We start from the raw sequence: 22,138 nt of genomic DNA, 5'->3' as shown, positions 1-22,138 counted from the left end.
TTGTATTTGTTTAAAGTGTCATGCTCAAGATACCCCTCCCACAAAAAAAAAAAAAAGTACAAAAGAAAAAGAAGAGTCATGTTATGTGTATTTTAGTTTCGTGTTAAAATAGATGGTGGGTTGACTTGTACCATCTGGAGTTTGCTTATTCTAATCTATGGATAAATTTATCAAGAAGCTAACTTTTGGATCATTGGATTATATTGTGTAGGTCATGGAAATTGGATCTGTTGGGAAGGGCTTCAATCAAGGGGTTAACAAGTTTTATGCTCATACAGCAGGGGTGAGAACTCTTTTTTATTTATTTTTTGAGCTGAATGTAATTGTTGTCTACACGATTCATGCATCTTCACAAAAGCATCTTGCATTTGGATTCTCAAAGTTGTTGCTTCACTATAAGTTGGGGTGATAATGTTGCAAGCAAATTTTAATGGGGAAGGGGTGATGTTGGAGCAGTGGTGTAGTTCAGTTGGAATGCCAAGGACTAAGGTGAAGGCGGTATTTCACTAATGTTTTTCAGTAGCTTGAATTTGATAACCAGGTTTGTTTGATGTCCACCAAAACTATATCTGGCAATTGACTGACACTGCAGAAGGATGGGAAAGTCATGATTTAAGTAAAATTTGTTGGAGGATCTTTTCTAATACATGCTCTATTCCCAATGCTGCCCAATATGGTCTCATATATATATGATGCAAATAATAGCATTCCTATTTGGTATTTTTAATATCATATATCGTAGATTCGTAGAATGACATTGGTAAAAACTTAAAAACTAGTGATTGGAGTGACGATTAAGTTGAGATATGAAGGTGAAGATCAAATTTTGGATGCTATTCTACTTTTTTTTGTGAATGCATTTAGTTATAGTGGATATATGCAAAATAGAAATAGAAAAATAGAACAAACAATGACAAGGGAGACAAACATGTTTTACATGGTTCAGCCTTAGCCCTATGTGTACAATAGAGAGATTACAATAGTGGCACAAAACTCTCAAAAAAAGACCCAAACCTCAAGCACAGAGATTGCTTTCACTTTTCAAATACTATTGCAAGAGAAAGAAATAAAGAGTCGTCCGAATAAAGGGATATAATTGCATGTGGTGCACATTGAGGTACACTTGGCACGCCTTCGTAATTTGAGCCACATCTCCATAATATGACGTTTCTTTGTGTGAACGGCGACTTTAGGAAAAATTCTGACTTTGGACAATCTTTGTAAGAGGAACATTATTGTGATGGAGTGGTGTTATATGTGTAAGGCTTTTGGAGAGTCCATTGATCATTTGTTCATACATTGTATGGTTACTACAGAGTTGTGGAGTATGATCTTGCAGCTGTTTGGTGTGGTGTGAGTAATGCCGCGATCAGTGAAAGATATGTTGGGGAGTTGGAGGGGGCAAAAGGACAACCGGACGTTGATACCGATTTGGCGAATGGCTCCTTTGTGTGATGTGGTGTGTTTAGAGGGAACGGAATGCACGCTGTTTTGAAGACTATGAGACTAGTTTGATTAACTTGAAAAAATTAGTGATACATACTTTGTTTTTGTGGAGAGTAAGACTACAGTCTATGTCTAAGTGTTCTTATTCTAATTTTCTAGATAAGTGCTATATCTTCTCTTTAAATTAGGGATTTCATGTATACATCCTGTGTACTATGGGTTGCGCCTTTCTGCACTTTTGAAATATACTTTACTTATCAAAAAAAAAAAATGACGTTTCCTGACCAATAAAATCATATTTGTACTCTTTAAAAGGCCACAACTCATTATTGGTTCCATGAGAGTGGGGTTCTGGAAGGAGAGATCTGGATATTTCCGTGTCTTTCAGCATGTTTGCATGAAGTGGCTGCTTGAACCTGTGCACTAACACTTGATTGGGGGAAAGAAAGGGAAAGAGAAAAGTTGTACATAATTTTTGGTCACTAAAAGTTTTCATTGGATACTCTTGCTATCTTGACTTGTTCCTTCACTCATTTCAATCAAGAGGAAATCTTCGAGAAGTTATTGGATTTCCACTTATATTCTAGTCCTTGTATCCAAAGATTGACTCAAAGTGAATCATATAAATGGCATTATAAGAGATATTCTTGACTTCATGAGCTGATATTTTATTATAATTGAGATTGGAAATAGCTTGGTTGGTAAGTTCACTTAAGTCCTAACAACTATAATATTTGTGATTATTTTTTATCTTCACCAAGGTTACATGTCAATTTAATGCCCTAGTTTGCTTGGGAAATGTTGGAGCTTGATTATAATTCCTGTTACTATTACCTCTCTTGCTGAATATTGTACGTTATTTATAAATATATGTACAAGTTCCATGGTTTCTTTGATTCCAAGATCAGCCTTGGTAGTCAGCATGTTTGTATTGCATACACCCTATAACTTAGGTGGTGTTGTTAGCTGAGCTAAACCTAAACGTATGCATGGTTGTAGGTTTCATCTGCCACAAATGAGACATTGAATGCCCTAAAGCGTGCTCAAGATTCAATGAAATCTGAAGACATAATCATCTCGCAGGCAAATGTTTCAAATCCTGGAATACCTCCATCGTCCTTGATGACATTCCTGAGCAAGGTTTTGGACAGTACACTTGAAGTCCTTTTTTTAAATTATTTTTTTCCATCCACAGCTTTACTGTTTTTCTTTTTTTCATTTTCCTTTCTTTTTTTTTTGGGTGGGGGGGCACATTACGGGCACCTAATATGATACAAAGTTTCTTCCAGTTTTTAACAGAAACTAAACCACAACCACCCTTGCATCAGATCAAACAAAAGAGTGGGTCTTTTATCTCTCCCCTTGCCAACTGGTTCCATTGTTTTTGTTTTAATAGTTTCTTGGAATAATTCATGTGTTGATGCATCAGGTACTGCCAATTTACCCTGTATTGGCCATGTAGATGTTCTCCTGTTTCAGAACCTTGTCATCCATTGGTTGGATGTAACTAAATACTAACCAGTATGACTGTTCATGTCCTACTTACTATGCTTATTTTGGCCTTCTTCTTTTTTCGATGCCATAGTCCCATCCTGTTTTGTGTTCAACTACAGAGACAAGTTAATACCAGAGGTGACCCTTGAGTGCTTTCTAAAAAATATTTGTTTGAAGATCATTTGCATTCTTTTACTCTTTTTGAATAGAGTATGAGTGTACTTGGGAAAGGCATTTGGTATAAAATTGCTTCCACACTTTATTGACATTGGCAAATCAATATGGAATGCCCTTTAGTCATGTAGTTTGTTAAACTACAACATTATGAAACTCAAGTTCTACTGGACCAAGGCAACCACTTTTATAATAGTGTATACGAAAACTAGATTTATGCAGCCTATGCAGAAGCAGCCTGGACAATGGATGGAAAACATTGATGATAATGGTGATGGTGACAGGGAAAGAAATGACAATGATACTTGATTGTGGTCTGACCATTGCGCCATTATGATGGAAAGATAAAGAGGCAAATGAATTGTTTAGAATGATGCAGTTAGACTGTTCTTCCAATATAATTCATATAATAACTAACACAAGGTTTCTTTAAGGGCGGCCATTTTTGCTTGCCCGGCAACCTTAGAGAAGATCCTTATCATAGATAATTTCAGGAAGCAGCACGTCATTGTAGTTGATAGGTGCTGCATGTGTAAAAGGAATGAGGAGTCCATAGACCACCTTCTTCTCCATTGTGAGGTTGCTTGTGTCATGTGGAATGTTTTCTTCAGTTGAATTGGGTTGTCTCGGGATTTGTCTAGATGAGCAGTCGACTTGTATGCTTGTTGGTGGACTGTAGGCAGCACTTGAAGTGTTGCTGCGTGGAAGATGGTGCCTTTGTACTTTTTGTGGTGCATTTCGAGGGAAAGGAACAACAGAAGTTTTGAAGACCGTGAGAGGACATTAGAGGAAATTAAGTCGTTATTTCAATACTCTGTATCTTTGGGCAGTTAATGTTGTTTCTCCTTTGATGATTAGTTATCATGATTTCCTCGTTCTTTTGGCTCCTACTGGCTAGGTGTTTTCTCTTGTATACTTGGTGTATACCTAGGGCACCTTACGCTTTTAATAACATTTCGAATACTTATCAAATAAATAAATAACACAATTTTTGTTTTTTTCAAATCTCTATGAAAAAGAATTTTTAAAAAGTGCCAAAGTGGCAGCAGCTTGTTTACATGGAGTATACAAACTAAATGCGACTGTGGATCATCAATTTATTCTAAACACCCACTCTGCCATTAATAATTGGATTGGGTTTTGAACTAAGATTCATACTCCTAGACACTTTGTTCTTTGATAATAGGATATGTTGAATGCCACATCTCTAAGGGAAGCCTCATTCTTTGGATACAAAGAACTCTTAATTAGAAGAATTAAAAATTGAAGGAAATGAATTTGCAGCATTGTCTAGACCAGTTCTTTTTTAGGTTAGCCCTATATTGGTTCTGTCTGGAGATCTTCACCAAGTCTCTCTCTCTCTCTCTCTCTCCTAACAAATTGTTTTTTTTTTCTCTTCTAACTCTAATGGTTACTGGCTGCTTCCTCCCCCCCAAAACCCTCCCTCTTACAGAATTCGCTCACTTCCGGTGTTGTATTAGAAGATTTTGATAGTGTCTTCAGCAACAAGTTTTACCATAGCCACCTTGATAATATATGTGAGTTGGTTTTTATTCTTGGATGCTTCTCTTCTTCCTTGATTAAAGCATCCTGTGTTATACAGCTATACCTGATCTCTATTCTTTTCTTGTTTCTTTTTCTTTTTGGTGCAGCAAATATAAACTCTTCAGCTGTAGTGGCTGCAGCTTCCCTTGTTGCCCGCACCCTTTACATACTTGCAAGCGGCAATAAAAATTTGAGCAGTTCAGCTCTAACTGCTATCAACGCGAATGTCTCACTAGTTGAAGAACTTATGGGTTGCCTATTGGACTGCAATCCAGGTCTTTCATGTGAGCTGGTGAAGAACTATATATCACCCAGAAACTATATATCACCCAGCAGTAGCTGCCCTAACCATTATGTCGGTGTTATCCTTGATGAACCTTCCTCCACACCTTATCCTGATTATGTAGATGATGTCTCTAGATTCTTGTGGAATTTTCTGGCTGACAGAACATCTATTCCCAGCGAGAATGCTAGTTCTGTTTGTTCACAAGGTTGCAGCAACAGAGGTGGAGTTTGTGTTAGGGCAGAAACAGATGGAAAGGGAGTTTGCGTTATTTCCACAACCAGGTATTTCACTTGCATATAAATATTAATTTATAATGGGCAGTGCAAAGCCTGCATAAACAAGCTTGATTAAACTTTAGGATATTAGTGGCACTTTTTTTACTCTTCTTTTTTTTTTTTGGAAGAATGCTTACCCTAGCCCCTATGGGGTATTAACTTGTCTTGACTTTGATTCATTTTATTTGAGAATTTTCCCTTACCACTCTCTGCTACAATTATTTATACATGAACCTCATCCCTGTAGGGTCATGGACCTTAGCTGGTTACTAGATTTTAGGCCTGTAAATGAGCCAAGCTGTTCATGAGCATTCGAATCTCAACTCAGTCTGTTTTGTGTTGGTTTACAAAAAGATGCTAGACACTTGCCCAAAAAGAAAAATAAAATAGATGCTCAAATTTTTCCCATATCAGCCATTCAATTTCAAGTAAAGTAGTAAATCATTTGACTCCAGTAATTCAAATAAAATTCAAAAAATGAATTCTTGTACAGTTTACAGATCTATTTGTATGGTTTTTATCTATGAATAATACTCATATATATGTGAAAATGGGTCAGACATCGACATATCATAGTTTGTCTTTTTAACTTATATAAGCCTTCCCATTTTCGCTATTATTGTCTTGTAATTTATTTTGCTTTGGTTTTTGGATTAAACTTTGGCTATAAATAGGCCTTCTATCTCCTTGCAAGGTTCAGTGTTTTAGTGATGATCATTTTCAAATGTTAAAAAGTTTGTGGGCTCATCAAGCGGCTTGTGAGCTCGAGAAGATTATTTCAAACCAAGCTCAAGCTCAGATTTTAGAGCTAAAAGATCTTAATTTGGAGTTCAAGCTTGCATAATTTTTAACAAGCCAAGCTTGAACAGGGCAAAGCTTGGTTCGGCTTGGCTCATTTGCAGCCCTATTAGATTCATCTCTTGTGTTGATGGGTTCATTGTGAAATAAAAAATAAATAAATAAATAAAATTAATGGAATCCTAAGCAAAGCCTGTGCTGGACCCAACTTTGGTTGAATATGTCAATTTGACAGTCTCTACCCCTCTTATTCTTGTACCGGCCCTATCCAACGAACTTTGGCAAAAAATGGTAGCCAGTACTCAACTTACCTTCGGATGCAAATCATATGTAGGTTTTTCTAATAGGGTTACCCAAATCATACTGAACTTTTGACATCTCTAGATGACGTCATAAACTTAGCTGTTGGTTGGTTTTCAGATATGTAAAGTTTCTCATTTTTGCACAGCTACCTTGCACTTTGTGCTTTACTGCCCTCATTGCCTGTGTAAAGGGCAGCATGGCCTGATTGAAGCTTTTCATTTTGTAATTGGATCGACATGATGAATTTACAAGTGACTTCCAATACTTCCGTCTTATGATTATATGTTATTGAAGACTGAACAGTAATTTTCTCCAAGTTATTAAGGCTTGTGGTTGATCATTACAGGTATGTTCCAGCATATTCAACACGGCTAAAGTATGAATCTGGAACTTGGATTGTCTTGCCGCCTAATTCCTCTGACCCAATGGGGAAGTCGGACCCTGTTTGGACGGAGAGCAATTGGAATGTAATTGGGCTCCGGGTCTACACGGTCCAGGAAGCTGCTTATGACCGGCTTGTGTTGCTTGGCGGAATCACCGTCACAGTTTTAGCTTATCTTGCAATAGTAATTACAAGATCAATCATCACAAGGACCTTGAAGCGAGATTGACAAGGTTTAATTAGGGTGAAGTTTTGAAACGTACATGCGTGGACATGGTAGAAATGTGATGGTAAATGCCCACTGAATAATTTATTGCAGTTTGTAGATATTTGAGGGGATGTTGCATTTTTGAGCTTCATCCTTGTGTTATGCCATTTGAATTTTGCTGGAAGTTAGTAACATTGAATCATTGAAGCTTGTATTGCTATCTTACACATTTTAGAATAGTGAATGGAGTTACCTAAAGAGAGAAACTGGAGCACTTTTTATCCTCTCAAGCAGGTTTTGGACTCTAATTTTTTGAACGTACCAAATATCTAGACAGCAACTTCATATTTTCCTCATGCAATTAGTCTGAATATATTATTGGTTTATTTGTGTGCATATTACTTGGTTTACTTGTGCACATATAGATAATGAAGGCCAAGTTTTGAATTAGCGGGGGTTGGGTTAAGGAGATATGTTTCCATCTAAGTGACATTGCTCAAGTGCAATTTTAATCTATATGTATATAAGCTCTTGGACATCATTTTCTTGCAAGTCAGTTTTCAAGTGCGACTTTTACCTAAAATTTATATAATTTGGTATCGGAGCGATTCGCCATGTCTCAGGTTCGAGCCATGAAAGGGACGGCCTATAAAATATAGTGAGCTATCAAGCAAGGTACTTCAATATTTAGAAATCCTTTATCAAATTAATTCTAGTTAAGATGCGTCTCTGGATCTTTATCCCAAAAAAAAAATTAAAAAAGGTGCGTTTTGGATCGTTTACTGAGACATCAGTCTTGTAGTTTAGTCGGCATGACAAGGAGCAACTCGTTACAGTATCAAAAAATCGGAGTTGAGTTCTGATCAAACTGAAATTTGTTACATCACTAAGGATCGATAAATTTAACCAAAGCTTCTGCATTGAGCACAAGCGACATAAAAAGATCAGCAAAGGAAACAACAAACTGACACTAGTAGCAAGAATTTGGGCAATTTAAGTGACACACATTGCTCAAGTGTAATTTTAATCTACGTGTATATAAGTTATTGGGCATCATTTCTTTGCAAATCAGTTTTCAAGTGTGACACATAGCCTCCTCACTCTGTGAGCCTTTAGAGCATAACACAAGCTCATCAACACCAACACAAACATTTTTTTATTTTTTCGTATCAAAAATCTTAGTCGAATAAAAAAAAATATTCCCGGTTGACTAGAAAAATATCTTTTTAGGCTTTAGGAAAGTAAAATGGTTTTCCTTTTTATTTTTGCAAATCATTTTTTAAGTTTAAATTTTTCATTTTCGCACGCACTCCCCAACAGTTCATTCTATTTCTTCACCGGAAGTCACGAGAATTCAACACTGAAGTTCATCGGAAGTCGCCGGTTGTTTCTAGTCGCCGCCGCCAGATGTCGTTAGCCGTAGCTCAACATCGTAAATTTTTTATACAAATCAAATGTCAAAAAATATTTTCAATTGATAAAAATGGTTTCGCTTAAAATATTTTTTACAAATAAAAGATTTTCGGTTAAAACAAACAGAACGTTAATTACGGGTCAAATTTTTTGGTTCAGTTGATGGCAAAAAGAACGTGGGTGTGAATGGGCTTATACTTCGTAATTTTGACGAGGCCCACAATACCAAAGCCCAGTTTAGAAACACCTGATCAAAATCATTCCTATGCGATACGAAGAAGCGCTGGTGCCACGCTTAAGCATTTCTTGAACCAACCATATTGGCAGCACCAGGTCAAGCTCAAGCTCAAGCTCAAACACTCTGTCATAGACCTCAGAGAGAGAGAGAGAGAGAGAGAGAGGGAGATCTCAGTAGAAAGATATGGGGTTGGGCATGCTAGCTTCAAGGGTCATGAGACCCACCGCCTCGAAGCTCCCTCGGAATCTCCTCTCCCACTTCCAAATCCGACCCATAGTCTCCACCCCGGAGTCCTCGGCGGCCCAGGCCCAGCCTGAGCCCGAGCCGACCCCGCCGCCAAGGACCCCGGTGGCCGGGGCCCGAGTCCACTTCCCGAAACCGGACGACGCGATCGAAGTCTTCGTGGACGGGTACCCGGTGAAGATTCCCAAGGGCATGACGGTGCTCCAGGCCTGCGAGGTGGCCGGCGTGGACATCCCTCGCTTCTGCTACCACAGCCGCCTCTCCATCGCCGGCAACTGCCGCATGTGCCTCGTCGAGGTCGAGAAGTCCCCCAAACCCGTCGCCTCCTGCGCCATGCCCGCTCTTCCCGGTTGGTTCGCCTTCCCCTTCTTCAATTTCTTTGTTTTCGGTGCTTCATTTGGGTCTGGTGAATGAGTTATTGATTTAATTATTCTTTTTCTCCAAAAGTAGTATTGTGACTTGCATTGTGTGATTCATTTCGTTTTGATTTCCTTTTGTGTACATTTCTTTGCTGTTTGAGGATTATACTGTATGATTCATTTTGTTTTCTGTCCTTATAAGCTGCCATAATTAAATCAATAAGGTAGCATTTGTAATGGTATATTTCATTTTCGCTTTCACGGTGTTCGGTTTTATGATAGAACCTAGTCATTTCGTTTTTGATATCTGTAGTCTGTAATAAGGTAGCATTTTTACTTTCTGTTCTTCTCATAATCCTTTTTTCCCCTGATTTCTGGTATTAGTTCTTAATTGGGTTGAGTTGAGTATCTCCATTTTCGTGTTTTGTAAATTCTTTTTTCCTCTGTTTGCCATGCTCATCCTGTAATCTATATATTAGGAATCAAATTTTCATTTTCATTATCATCTTGACTTTAATCATACCCTTCATGAATTATGATCCGTAATAATGTCTTTTGAATTTGAATGGTTTTAAACCAGTTAATGGTATAATTGGGTTTTGTTGTAAGTGCTGAATAATTCATTTTCTTTGGATGATTTGCTGATTCATCTGGGAGTTTGGTTTTTAGGGATGAAAATTAAGACCAATACACCTTTGGCAAAGAAGGCTCGAGAAGGAGTGATGGAATTTTTGCTGATGAACCATCCGTTGGATTGTCCAATCTGTGATCAGGGTGGAGAATGTGATCTCCAGGATCAGTCTATGGCATTTGGATCTGATCGCGGTCGGTTCACTGAAATGAAGAGATCTGTGGTGGATAAGAATCTTGGTCCTCTAGTGAAGACTGTGATGACTCGGTGCATTCAATGTACAAGGTCAGAATCAGGGGTGTTTTCTCATATTTTTAGTATTGATCTGATTGGTTCAGAATATAAAACTTTCCTTCAATTCCTGAATGCTAATGGCCTTTGGCCAAATGGCACTTCCATCCCCGGGATAATAAGTGAGGTATGGTTCAACTTGTATTGGGTGTGTCAGTTGCTTACCAATCCAATTTTATTTTATTTTTTTTGTTGGGGGGGGGGGGATGTATCTAGATACTTGTTTTTCTTGGAGCAATAATATTAATGAGTTGGATTCCCAAGGTACCACTGGATTGGACTGTGTTAGAGTGAGATGAAGAAGAGGTCATGTCCTTTCGAATTACTTTCATGATAATATTTCAAAACCTTTTTTCTCCTTTTTTGCCTCTGTGAGGGATGTTTGTAGCTATAGAATTTCTTATTGTTGGGGATTTGAAGAGAAGACACCTTATCAAAAAAAAAGAAAAAAAAAGAAGAAGAAGATTTGAAGAGAAGACACTAGTTTTGTGTTAGGGATCATTAATTGCAAGGCAAATTGTGGATATGTTGTCAGTGTTGTTCTTTTATTTTATTTTATTTTTATAATGTGGATTCAACCAATTTACAATTTTAAACTTCATGTGTACTTAGTTCTCCCTTTGAATGGCCATTAGGCCTTAATGTGGACTTAGAATTTTACAGTATATTGCAGTGGTAATTTTATGGAAATTTAATTAATTTCACTCCCAGTTTTCCAATTTTTTAACTTATCTGTGGCAAGATTATGCTGCCCTATTCTTAAAAGAAGCGATAGCTTGTTTGGGCCTTTTGTTAATCTTTGACATATCCGGTATTCGGTTATTTGGCTTGCTTAGAGCACTCCCAATGGATTATCTATTTGTAACTTTAAGCTAGAATAGATAATAAAAGTGTTAAAAAGAGACTCCATCAGCTTATGTATTCCAACTCTATAATAGATTTTCCTTAATTCCATAAATAGTGGAACTCTACATGTAGAGTTATACTATTCACTTATCTATTTTTTTTATTCTTTATCTCCACTTTTTTAGCTTTGCTTTTTTCTTTTTTCCCTCCACCACTCCACGTTCTTTTTTTTTTTTCTTCCTTTATAGTGGAGATTTAAGAGAAAGTGTGCAAAGTAGTGGAGTTATAAAGCGGGACCCACGTGAAAAAAAATACTATAATGAAATAAATAAATTAAAAATAATAAAAAAATAATATAGAGTTAAGAATAGATAATCGGATGTATAATGCATTTAAAATTCATTAGCTAAACTAGATAAAATAGATTTTGATTAGCTATTCTAGATTGAAAAATACATAAACCATTGGGCCTTTTGTTAATCTTTGACATATCCGGTATTCGGTTATTTGGCTTGCTTAGAGCATCTTCCTAGGGTGTCCTGGTAGAAATCTTTTCAGTTCCTGTTTGCTTCTTTCCCGAGGTGCGTTTGTTTTACAGGAATTACCTTTGGTTCTTATGCTTTAATGTATTGAAAGAGTCCTAGAGAAATGCATATCAATGTAACATCATACATGGTAAATTGTGAGTCCTCTAATTTGATGTATAGAAGCTCCATTTTGATCTATCTAATTTGTGAGTCCTCTAGATGGCAGTACGATTTGATTGCTTTGACAGCTTTGTTGTGTGATCGCTGCATTAGCTATGGCTTCTCTGAGAATATATGTTGGGTTCTGACACTGGGCAATGGAACATATCGAAGTATAATATATTTGAATCCGGCAAAAAAAAAAGAAAAAAATCTTTTGATGCTTTAACTTTTATTTTAGGAAAAAAAAAATGTGTACGCATTTTAGTTGTAGATCCGTGATCTTTAACAAGCTTTCGATGTAAACAATCTTTTGCTCCAACAGGTGTGTCAGGTTTGCAACAGAGGTTGCTGGGGTTCAGGATCTAGGCATGTTGGGTCGTGGCAGTGGAGAGGAAATTGGGACCTATGTTGAAAAACTTATGACCAGTGAACTTTCTGGAAATGTGATAGATATCTGTCCTGTGGGAGCTCTTACTTCAAAACCTTTTGCATTTAAAGCCCGAAATTGGGAGTTGAAGGGAACAGAGAGCATTGATGTTACTGATGCGGTTGGATCTAACATCCGAATTGATAGCAGAGGTCCAGAGGTCATGCGCATCCTTCCACGGTTAAATGAGGTAAATTCTACGCTAGATTGTACTGCCATATTTCTGTTGGAGTGTTACATGGTTGTGTTTGTCAAAGCATATTGTCCCTCTTTTATTCTGCAAATTTTGCTACACAGCCTAAGATCTTAGCTTTTCTTAACAGATATAAGGCTATTTCTCATTGATGAAATAAGAGAACTAGACAAGTATATTTGCTGGGTGCTAATCAGCTATTATTATTTTGCAAGGAGTTTGAAGAGTCTTGACTGAACAATCCACAATTTATCATGTATAGGAACCACTATTTTGCTAAGCATCTAAAGTAAACAGTATTAGTTAGAAGTTTTGTCCTTTTACTTTAGCACTTAAAAAAGTGAATTTTTGATGATGATGGTACATCAATTTTAGGAAAAGATCGAATTGGTACCTCAGTTAAGTTTTCTGTCCAACCACCCCCATTTTGGCCAAAGGGGTGACTGAGCCACCCCCTTGGCTGGTCTGGGGTGGCTGAACCATCCCATGGTGGGTGATTCGGCCACCCCTTGACAAAAAAAAAAAAAAAAAAAAAAAAAAAAAAAAAAGAAGATCGGTTTTGGCCCCCATCGGTCACCACTAGGCCAGCCAGTCTGGGGGTGGTCGAACCACTCCGGCCCTTGGGGGTGGTTCGGCCACCCCCAAGGGGCCAAACCCTCCAAATTTTATTTTTCCCGTTTTGCTCTTGGGGTGGCCGAACCACCCCAATAGGCCACGGGGGTGGTTCGGGCACCCTCAGACCGACTGATCTGAGGGTGGCCGAACCACCCCCGTGGCCCTCGGCCACCCCCAAGGGCAAAACCGATCTTGCCATTTTTTATTTTATTTTTTTCTGTCTAGGTTTTCTAAAAAAAAAAAAAAATCTATTTTTTTTTAATATTTTTTTTTAATTAATTTTTAATTTTTTTATATAGTGCCACTCTGAGGTTGACATATAGTGGACCGTTAGTTTTTGGACGAAAAACTTAACCGAGGTACCAATTCGGTCTTTTCCTAAAATTGATGTACCATCTATGATGTAATTTGAAACTCAGAGACTAAAAAATAAAGTTGTGAAAACTCAGGGACTAAAAAGGTGTTTAACCCTTTATTTTAAATAAATCTGGAGTGAAAATTGTAGTTTTATCTTTCAAGTATAAGATACTTCTTGCATATCAAATTATTGTAGGGGTAATCTGGCAGGACAAGAGTAGAGGGTGCTAATACTAGTTCTTATTGAGGATCTTTAGAAATTCAAAAGTAGATTAGGTTTCTTGATAAGTTCTTGAAGGCATCTTGGATGGGGTTGTTGTTTAAGGAATTAGGGATGGCTAGATTATAAACAAGATTGAATGTTGAAGGAATTTAGTAGTTTGGTATTAAATCAGTGAATTGAAGGGGATAAAGAAAAAGAAAAGAAATGGCTTAGCCAATTACACCTAGGCTTCCTAAGCGATTTAGAAGGTAGAAGACAATTACACCCTTAAAGTTTGGAGGTTAGCTCCGTTGTGTTTAATGTGTTGTATTTGGAGAGAGCAGAATGCAAGGAGCTTTGAAGATGAAGACTTCGGTGGTAAAGCTAAAAAATATAGTGTTCAAAAGGGTATAATAGTCCACAGTTTTCTACTTTTTCTGATTTTTTGGTCTTTTTTTCTTTTTCTCCCTTATAAGGCTCTTGTATACTTTCTGTGTACTATAGTTGCACCCCTCTATGCTTTACTAATGATATTAAATTACTTATATAAAAAATTTCTTTAAAAAAAAAAAGCTTTAGCAAAGCTGCTGGAATTTTATTAAACATAATCTCTATTAGTTTTGACGGAATACATAAAAGCCCATATGTAAGCTATTGTCAATCCTTTAGCAACAAAGACTAGGATTCGTAAGTAAAACATAAAAGTAATCTTAAATAACTCCTAAACCAAGTCAAAAGTTACTAAAACAAAATGGAAAAATGACCCAAACCATAAAATATAACTCATGGTCCTCTGGGCCATGTGTTATATGTCACTTACCAGCCAAAGAAAAAAAGTGTTTAACGTTGCATGAGCTGTATATGACCTTGAGACTAAACAGCAGGTTTTACTTTTTCACGTTTCTTATTCTTTTTTGTCATAATAACTTTTTTTTTTATTCATATTTTTTACGCTGCTGAACTATCACATCTCCATATATTATGTGCAAAATTGCGTTTCCAATCTAGTACTGGAATGATACCGAATCATATAATCTCTAATAAGCCTTGTAGCTCATTAATGTTCTGATAAAATTAGGGATAATGCCGGATATGTGTAGTAGGACTAGTTTGTGATATGCTGCAACTCCTACGGCTTTTAATTCGGAGTCAAGGAGTCAAATAGTAAAATAATCCAAGTATGTGAGGGTATTGAAGTAAGCACTGCTTGAAGTGGGAGATGGAACTAACCTTAGGCTCTGGCATGATTTATGGTGTGGGGATCACCCACCGAAAGAGTCTTTTCCCGAGTTGTTTAGTATAGCTTGCTGTAAGGAGGCATGGGTTTTGAATAATATGCATGTTTCTAATGGTAATCTTCACTGGAACTTATCTTTTATTAGATCTGTACAGGATTGGGAGGTGGATTTGGTGATTGCATTTTATGATTTGTTGTATTCTCTCATATTGAGACAAGGTGGTGAGGATCGTATATGGTGGATCCCTTCAAAGAAGAGGAAGTTTAAAGTAAGGTCGTTTTATCAAGAATTATCTAGATCGGGGGTTCATCTTTTCCTTGGAAGAGTATTTGCAGAGTACATGTTCCTTTGAGAGTTTCTTTGTGTGGACGATGGCTCTTGGAAAGATTCTGACATTGGATAACCTAAGAAAGAAAAATTTATTAGTGTTGGACTGGTGTTATATGTGTAAAAGTAGGGAATCTATAGATCATCTGCTTCATTGTAAGTGGCAAGAGAATTATGGAATACAATTTTTTTCCTTTTCGGAGTAGAATGAGTTATGCCTAGAAGGGTAATAGAGTTTTTAGATTGTTGGCGAGATCAGTTGAGAAGTCGTTTAGTTCTATCTGTTTGGAGGATGTTCCATTTGTGCTTAATGTGGAGCATATGGAGAGAGCGAAATTCAAAATGTTTTGAAGATCGTGAGATAGTGGTGGAAGAGCTCAAGAACATCTTGGTCAAAATGCTTATTATATATGGACATGGGCATATGATTTCTTACATTTTTCTAACTTTTCTGAATTTGTGGGTTTTTATTCTTCTTTCCATCATTAGTGGGGGTTATAGATCTTGTATGCTAGGATTTGCACCCCTTTGCGCTTATTAACGAATTGCATTACTTATCAAAAAAGAAAACGCTGCTTGGATATGTTTTCTTCAATAGCTGGGTTGGGTTATAGCCATTTCACAGGTGCTTTAAGTCCATGATCATTTATGCTCTTTCAGTTTGTACAGTACTTTGAACTTATTGGATACTTATGGATTTGGCTCAACCGGTAATTGCTTTGTTTCCTATGTCAACTTTAGAACTTGAAGAGTTAATGAAGCTGACTTTGTTTTTGACCTCAATCTTATGTTTTTGGTGTTTGAGTTGAACATGCATAATATATCTAGAATGTTGTTGATCGTTGATTATCTTTTGCATAGAATTTAAATAGTGAAGAGAAGTTGGTATTCCTGTGCTTTTAGAACAATCTTAGAAATATAGGGGTGGGAGTTGAAACTTTTTGTAAAATTTTGAACTTCTGATTGGATATTCATGTATTTTACCATCTTTCAATGTGTTAGTTTTCCTATTCAACCAGCTGCGCTTTCTTGTTGCAGGACATAAATGAAGAATGGATATCAGACAAGACTCGTTTCTTCTATGATGGTTTGAAGAGGCAGAGGCTAAATGACCCTATGATCCGTGCTGCTGATGGGCGTTTTAAGGCTGTTAGCTGGCGTGATGCTCTTGCTGTGGTTGCCGAGGTAGCACATCAAGCTAAACCAGAGGAAATTGTTGGGATTGCTGGTCAGCTGTCTGATGCAGAATCCATGATGGCACTGAAAGATTTCTTAAATAAAATGGGGTCAAATAATGTGTGGTGCGAAGGAAATGGTGTGAACACTGATGCTGATCTGCGATCAGGATATCTAATGAATAGTGGCATTGCTGGTCTTGAGAAAGCAGATGTCTTCCTCTTGGTTGGTACCCAGGTAAATTTTTCTGACCTCTTTAATTCTGCTAGTGGGATGCACATATTCCAACCAATGCTCCATTAACTAAACTTCCTTTTGTATCCATCCTACTACATTGTGCAAAGTCAGTTCCCATTTGTTCACGCTATTCATGCGAGGTTCGAACTATCTTCTTTATTCTGGAATTACATCTGTGGACCACCCCCCTCCCTTTTTTTCCCTCTTACTCTTTATTCCATGCTTGAAAATCCCCGTTGCAAAGCTCTAATTTCTAATTACTTCAATAGGTAAGTAAGATGTAACCTCTATCATTGTTTGGTATGTAGGGATTGTGGATGGGTGGGTGTGTAGTGAGTTTTTGTTACAGTCGTTGGTACTATTTATATTTTAGATTTGTTATCTAATTTTTTCATAACAAAATTGCCAGCCAAGGGTGGAAGCTGCCATGGTAAATGCCCGAATCCAAAAGACAGTCCGTGCAACCCGAGCTAAGGTCGGTTACATTGGCCCTGCAGCTGATTTCAACTATGATCACCAGCATCTTGGCACAGGCCCTCAAACACTCATTGAAATTGCTGAAGGTCGTCACCCCTTTTGCTCAGCTCTTTTGAATGCCAAAAATCCTGCCATCATTGTTGGTGCAGGACTTTTTGAGAGGAAGGACAAGGATGCAATTTTTTCTGCTGTTGAAACAATTTCAAAATTTGCTAAAGTCATCCGACCTGATTGGAATGGTTTCAACGTATTGCTTCTTAATGCTGCCCAAGCTGCAGCACTTGACCTTGGACTTGTGCCTGAATCTGGAAAAAGCATAGAATCCGCCAAATTTGTGTATCTGATGGGCGCTGATGATGTGAACATGGAAAAGGTTCCAGCTGATGCCTTTGTGGTATATCAAGGGCATCATGGGGACCGCGGTGTGTATCGTGCCAATGTCATTCTCCCTGCAGCAGCATTCAGTGAGAAGGAAGGGACATATGAAAATACGGAAGGGTTCATTCAACAAACGTTGCCTGCAGTTCCAACAGTTGGTGATGCCAGGGATGATTGGAAGATTATTCGAGCTCTGTCTGAGGTGGCAGGGTTGAGGTTGCCCTATGATTCACTTGGGGCGATTCGCTCCCGGATTAGGACAGTAGCACCAAACCTCGTGCACATGGATGAGAGAGAGCCAGCAACCTTTTCAGCCTCACTGAAGCCCGACTTCAGTCACAAGATGAGCTTGACTGCGTTCGGGTCTGCCATTGAAAATTTCTATATGACTGACTCCATTACCAGGGCATCAAAGATTATGGCTCAATGCAGTGCGTTGCTGTTGAAGAAGTGAGCAGTAGATTCTTACTATTCTAATTAATAAAGATGCGGATTCACTTTTTTTTTCTTCCCCTTCTGTTATCATCATCGCCTGGGCCGTGTGAGGCCCTATTTGGCCCAAGCTTGTGGAACATTGGAAGTACTTCCAATAAAAGTTTTTGGCGCTGTTTATTTCACTGTAATATGTTACTTCAATGTAAAAACATTTTTCCTGTAAAACTGTTTGGGTGTAAAATTTGGGATTCTCCAATGCTTATTCTGTTGCATTGGCTAAACTCCTTAAAATGTGCGTATTGCATAAGTTTCCTTCACGATGTTCTCATCCTTCTGCACGCAGCAGTCTCTTTGAAACACTAGACCCTCTATTTGACCCTTAATTTATTTTCATTATTATCCAATTTACGGACCTGATAACCGGATTTTTTTATTTTTTTTTCTTTTGTTCGAGAATGACTCGATGCAAAAGGTTAGCTGGTAGTAACAAATACTTTGCCCGAGTTAAGACAGAGTTGAGAACCTTTCGATATTATCACATGCAAAGGTAGGCTGGTTTTGGAATATACATCTCATCTTTAGGGTACATGTGGAGGTATGGTGGGTCATTTCTTAAGCCGTTACACCTGCAGCGCACTCAAACATGCGCCTCCAGACAATCAAATATGATTACAACGGAGCTAAGTGCTTTACTTAGCTGAGGGATAAAATTGCTAATCCAGACAAAGCACAACAAAACAATTTACTTGCATGCAAGTTGCTCAGGCTTCGGGCTTTAATTGAGCCAAGCTTGGCCCGTTCGAGCTCAGCTCGGCAAATAATTATACGAGCTTGAGCTCCTCAGCTCAGACATGACAGAAAAATACGAAACAAATGAGCTCAAGGGTAGGCAACATATGTCAACTGAGGGGAAACCGCTGGTGAATTTCAACAAGTATTTCCCTTAATGCTTTGTTATTATGTCAGTAGTTCTCCGTTACTGTCCTACTCTTAATCCAGCTGTATTCCCTGTCATGAATTTCATCTCTTCTTGTGGAAGTGGAACACAACAAATTGGTCTTATTGTTCAAGATTCAAGATCAAATTTCTAAGGCAAAATGTACATTTTAGATGAGTTTGATAATTGAAAGGATACACCACGCAGAAACAGCACAAGAAACTAGCAGCTTAGACTGCATACAAAAAAACAAATAGAAACGAACAGCTATATGGACAAGCTATGTAGTTACAAAAACAGATTTAGGATTATGCCAAATATCATTTTCTGAGGACGAAACAACATTCAGTTTATATTGAAAGTAAGAAATCACACAAAATTCCATTGCAAGTAACAGATTCCATGAGTTCAGAAGAAGTTCATGAAGTAGATTCCAAAACCACAAAACCACAAACCCACAACCATCCCTTTTAACACCGAAATTTAAAATGGTGTCAACTTCAAAGCATACTCATTGTTGCCATTGGCAGCTTCTTGTCAGAATATAAACTGATTTGAGTACATATTGGTGGAGATCACTTTGGCCCTTAAGTTGGCTGATTTTTCACCTTTGAGAGTGAAGCTATGTCTGTTTGATTGTATGAGCTCTCCCAATTTCTCCCATCAAAATGCTTAATCTCAACATGAGTTAGTGTTCCAGGATCTACACACCTAAACGTAACTGCAACTCCATCTGGGTTTGAACGTGGAAAATAAAATGAAGTTATGCCACAAACTTTACAAAATGTGTGCTTTGCTGTATGAGTGCCAAAGGTGTAGGTTGTAAGAAACTGTCTGGAATCTCCCAGAAGCTCGAACATTTCAGCAGGGACAATGAAGTGGGTGTTAGCCCTCATGAAGCAGTTAGAACAGTCGCAATTCCAGGCTACAACGCTAGCAGGAGCTCGGACCCGCCATCTTACATTCTTGCAGTGGCACCCCCCATTATGCACTACTGTCTCAGAATCCATTCCACAGGATTCTAGTTCTTCAGAGTTGTTACAAAAAGATGACTGTATAATATCTGTTAGTAAGATATGCAGGTCAGCGATTTGTTGTAAATGGAATTAGTTTATGTTCAGAAACATTCCATGGTTGCAGAACTTCTGATGAACTTGATTCTGATACCTTTATGACAAATCATAATTTCAGTATCAAAATAATAATCATAGCTTCTCAATATGCATGTGATGGTCCACAGAGTCGAGAATGGTTCCAAAGTTTGAAACAATACAATATGAAAAAATTAGGAGAAAAATGAAATAGATTAGACAGTCTATACTAAGTAGTTCAAAATTTCTAGACTTCAGTATCTTTCTTTATATTCTTAAGTTAAACAAGCACGCGCCGTGGATCTGGAACCTACAATCTTATCCTCCATCCCCATTTTTATGATTGAGGAAGTGTTGTTTTAGCTAGAGTTTATTGGTGGACTTCAGTATTATTTATTATAGATAATTGATTTAAGGGGGAATAACAATGTGCTATGCAGATTAATTGCTCCATTGCATTTCACCCAATGTGGAAGCCAGAAGTCCATAAAACGAGGCCATTAGTAACAATTAAGAATCAATCGTCATAAGTGGTGGTATGATGCAAATTTGGATTTCCCCAACTAAAGTCTAAAGTTTTGCCAACATTTTGAAAGGGCTGTCTTTTTCTATGAGGCCAACATGTGAATATGGACTTTTCAACATTTAAGGGCTTGGTAAAACAAAATGGAGGTACATGGTATATTTGAACTGGAAAATGTATGTCCATATATGCTTTCTCCAATCCCTCGCCCCAACAACCAAGGGCGGAACGATAACAAACGTTGGGAGGGGCAGTAGTCCCCCCAAAAATTTAAAAATGCCCCAAAAATTACCCAAAGGTTTTTCTTTTTTCGCCTGTCCCCACTTACCTAAAATCTTAGTTCTGCCCATGCCACCAACTAATTAGAGAGACAGCAATAGCAGAAAAGAAAAAGTTTCCTATTTCCTGACAAAAACAAAATCTAACATCCATATTAAGGCCCACCTTTGAAATAGAACACTGGCAGATATCTCAATCCAGCCATTAACAAAAGCGGTTATGATGAATGTGAATCCTAGTAACTAGTTAAGAGTTCAATTTCCGTGTACCTAATTTTGTGTGACAGCTCATAAAAAGGAGTCATGAATGAATGTTTTCGCTTGAATGCATGCATAGAAGAGAAATATGTATACATTCTTCATATAACCTAGGTTAAATACGAACCTTGTTTGTGGACTGAGGTCCCATCATTAGATGCCCACTAAAACATGGATTTTCTATCAACCATATTGCTTCCTTTACCACTATGAACTTTGCCTAATGTGATGACAATGGAAACATTCACAGCGCCACTAGCAAGAGTGCCGATATAGCTCTAGCCCTTCAAACACTTCTTTGACCCGGACCCCACAAATATGATTTGGATCCAAGACTAAACTGGTGTCAACGTCACATATCAAACCAAAAACCTTAAATACTACCCTCAACAACTGGAGGGTGCACCTTATTCTTTGCCAATATGCCATTAATCTAACCTAACAATTTGGCCGAGATGCCACAACAACAAATTAATGTTCCTCGTTGCAATCTTTAGGAACTGGGAAATTGTTGTCATTCACTTGAAGTGATTGATCAATATCGCTATATTAGTCACAACTATGAATCATCGAAAAGCTCATTCACGAATCATCAGTTAAGCTCCTATTTCATTTTCTCCTTCTTAACTGATGGAAATTTCCAGACCATTGGAGCCCAATTACAGGATGATGAACATGAATTAAGTAGCTATATATATATGCTATTAGACATCGCAAATTCAGAGAAAAGAAGAAGAATATATACAAAGTTAGAGAAGAATAAAGGCTTACCTGAAAGGAAGGCTGGCGGAACCGGAACCGAAACCCCTGATCAATCCCAGTAGGCAGTGACAGTGCAGGGCTGAGACTGAGCTTATGGATTAAACCCCCACCGGGTAGTAACCCGGCTACAGGTCAATTAAGACTGCAAATGGGTTGGTCATTTCCCCTGACGACTTTATTTGTAGGGTAATTACCTTTTCTCTCGTTAACTATCGGCATGTGTTATTTTGCCCCACGAACTACCACTTTGACAAAAAAAAAATTATTAAACTACCATTTTTATATACTTTGTCATCTTCTGTTAATCTAATTCATGTAAAGACTTAAATGCTCTAACTCAATTTTAAAAATTACCTAAATATCCTCAACTTAAAAAAATAAAAAATAAAATAAAATAAAAAAAACAACTGAAGGAAAAGGAGGTGGCGCCTTCAGTTTTTTTTAATATATTAATTTAATTTTTTTATTAATTACTATAAAAGGTATTTTGGTCTTTAAATCAAACTTAACGGTAAAAAATGGCATATTCCATCCAAGTTAACGGGATTTCCTGACGGAAAAGGGCAAAGTATGTAAAGATGGTAGTTTGATGCTCTTTTTTGGTCG

At 37.6% G+C, this 22,138-nt stretch overlaps 3 protein-coding genes across 6 annotated transcripts in view; 2 read left to right on the top strand and 1 right to left on the bottom strand.

Moving 5' to 3' along the window:
• The window catches only part of LOC133859440 (nicastrin), a 39,102-nt gene extending 31,830 nt beyond the window's left edge, over window positions 1–7,272 (top strand). Inside the window, exons 12-16 of one of the 2 annotated variants that reach the window (XM_062294849.1) lie at window positions 212–283; window positions 2,446–2,586; window positions 4,568–4,652; window positions 4,767–5,226; window positions 6,668–7,272. In XM_062294849.1, the coding sequence (XP_062150833.1) occupies window positions 212–283; window positions 2,446–2,586; window positions 4,568–4,652; window positions 4,767–5,226; window positions 6,668–6,932 (1,023 nt within the window). In that variant the 3' untranslated portion in view covers window positions 6,933–7,272. Of the gene's footprint in view, window positions 1–211; window positions 284–2,445; window positions 2,587–4,567; window positions 5,227–6,667 lie in introns of both variants that reach the window. The other variant, XM_062294847.1, reaches the window with a different exon arrangement.
• Window positions 7,273–8,609: 1,337 nt separating this feature from the next.
• On the top strand, window positions 8,610–18,000 carry LOC133859436 (NADH dehydrogenase [ubiquinone] iron-sulfur protein 1, mitochondrial). The gene is made up of 5 exons (XM_062294843.1): window positions 8,610–9,154; window positions 9,834–10,080; window positions 11,944–12,238; window positions 16,019–16,393; window positions 16,803–18,000. Exons 1-5 carry the CDS (start codon window positions 8,746–8,748, stop codon window positions 17,700–17,702), a joined length of 2,226 nt encoding a protein of 741 aa, XP_062150827.1. The 5' UTR covers window positions 8,610–8,745; the 3' UTR covers window positions 17,703–18,000.
• A 905-nt stretch (window positions 18,001–18,905) lies between these two features.
• LOC133859565 (uncharacterized) lies at window positions 18,906–21,690 on the bottom strand. Of its 3 annotated transcripts, XM_062294999.1 has the most exons (3): window positions 21,542–21,640; window positions 20,898–21,110; window positions 18,906–19,683 (listed from the first exon to the last, which is right to left on the bottom strand). In XM_062294999.1, the coding sequence occupies exon 3, from the start codon at window positions 19,628–19,630 to the stop codon at window positions 19,208–19,210; it is 423 nt and encodes a 140-aa protein (XP_062150983.1). In that variant the 5' UTR covers window positions 19,631–19,683; window positions 20,898–21,110; window positions 21,542–21,640; the 3' UTR covers window positions 18,906–19,207. The 3 variants fall into 3 exon arrangements, with proteins under 3 accessions (XP_062150983.1, XP_062150982.1, XP_062150981.1); XM_062294998.1 differs by lacking the exon at window positions 20,898–21,110 and having other exon boundaries at window positions 18,906–19,787; window positions 21,542–21,690; XM_062294997.1 differs by lacking the exon at window positions 20,898–21,110 and having other exon boundaries at window positions 21,542–21,687.
• Between the last annotated feature and the right edge of the window lie 448 nt (window positions 21,691–22,138).

Source organism: Alnus glutinosa, chromosome 2, assembly GCF_958979055.1.
Source record: "Alnus glutinosa chromosome 2, dhAlnGlut1.1, whole genome shotgun sequence".
NCBI classification, from domain to species: domain Eukaryota; kingdom Viridiplantae; phylum Streptophyta; class Magnoliopsida; order Fagales; family Betulaceae; genus Alnus; species Alnus glutinosa.
Note: the sequence above shows the minus strand (reverse complement) of the source record. Positions and strands in the feature narration are given on the sequence as shown.

Bases quoted from the DNA above. Each gene is read 5' to 3' on its own strand.
- LOC133859436 (XM_062294843.1), top strand. From the start codon at position 8,746: ATGGGGTTGGGCATGCTAGCTTCAAGGGTCATGAGACCCACCGCCTCG. The intron at 10,081-11,943 runs GTCAGAATCAGG...TTGCTCCAACAG, and splicing joins CGGTGCATTCAATGTACAAG to GTGTGTCAGGTTTGCAACAG. The intron at 16,394-16,802 runs GTAAATTTTTCT...CAAAATTGCCAG, and splicing joins TCCTCTTGGTTGGTACCCAG to CCAAGGGTGGAAGCTGCCAT.
- LOC133859565 (XM_062294998.1), bottom strand. From the start codon at position 19,630: ATGGATTCTGAGACAGTAGTGCATAATGGGGGGTGCCACTGCAAGAAT.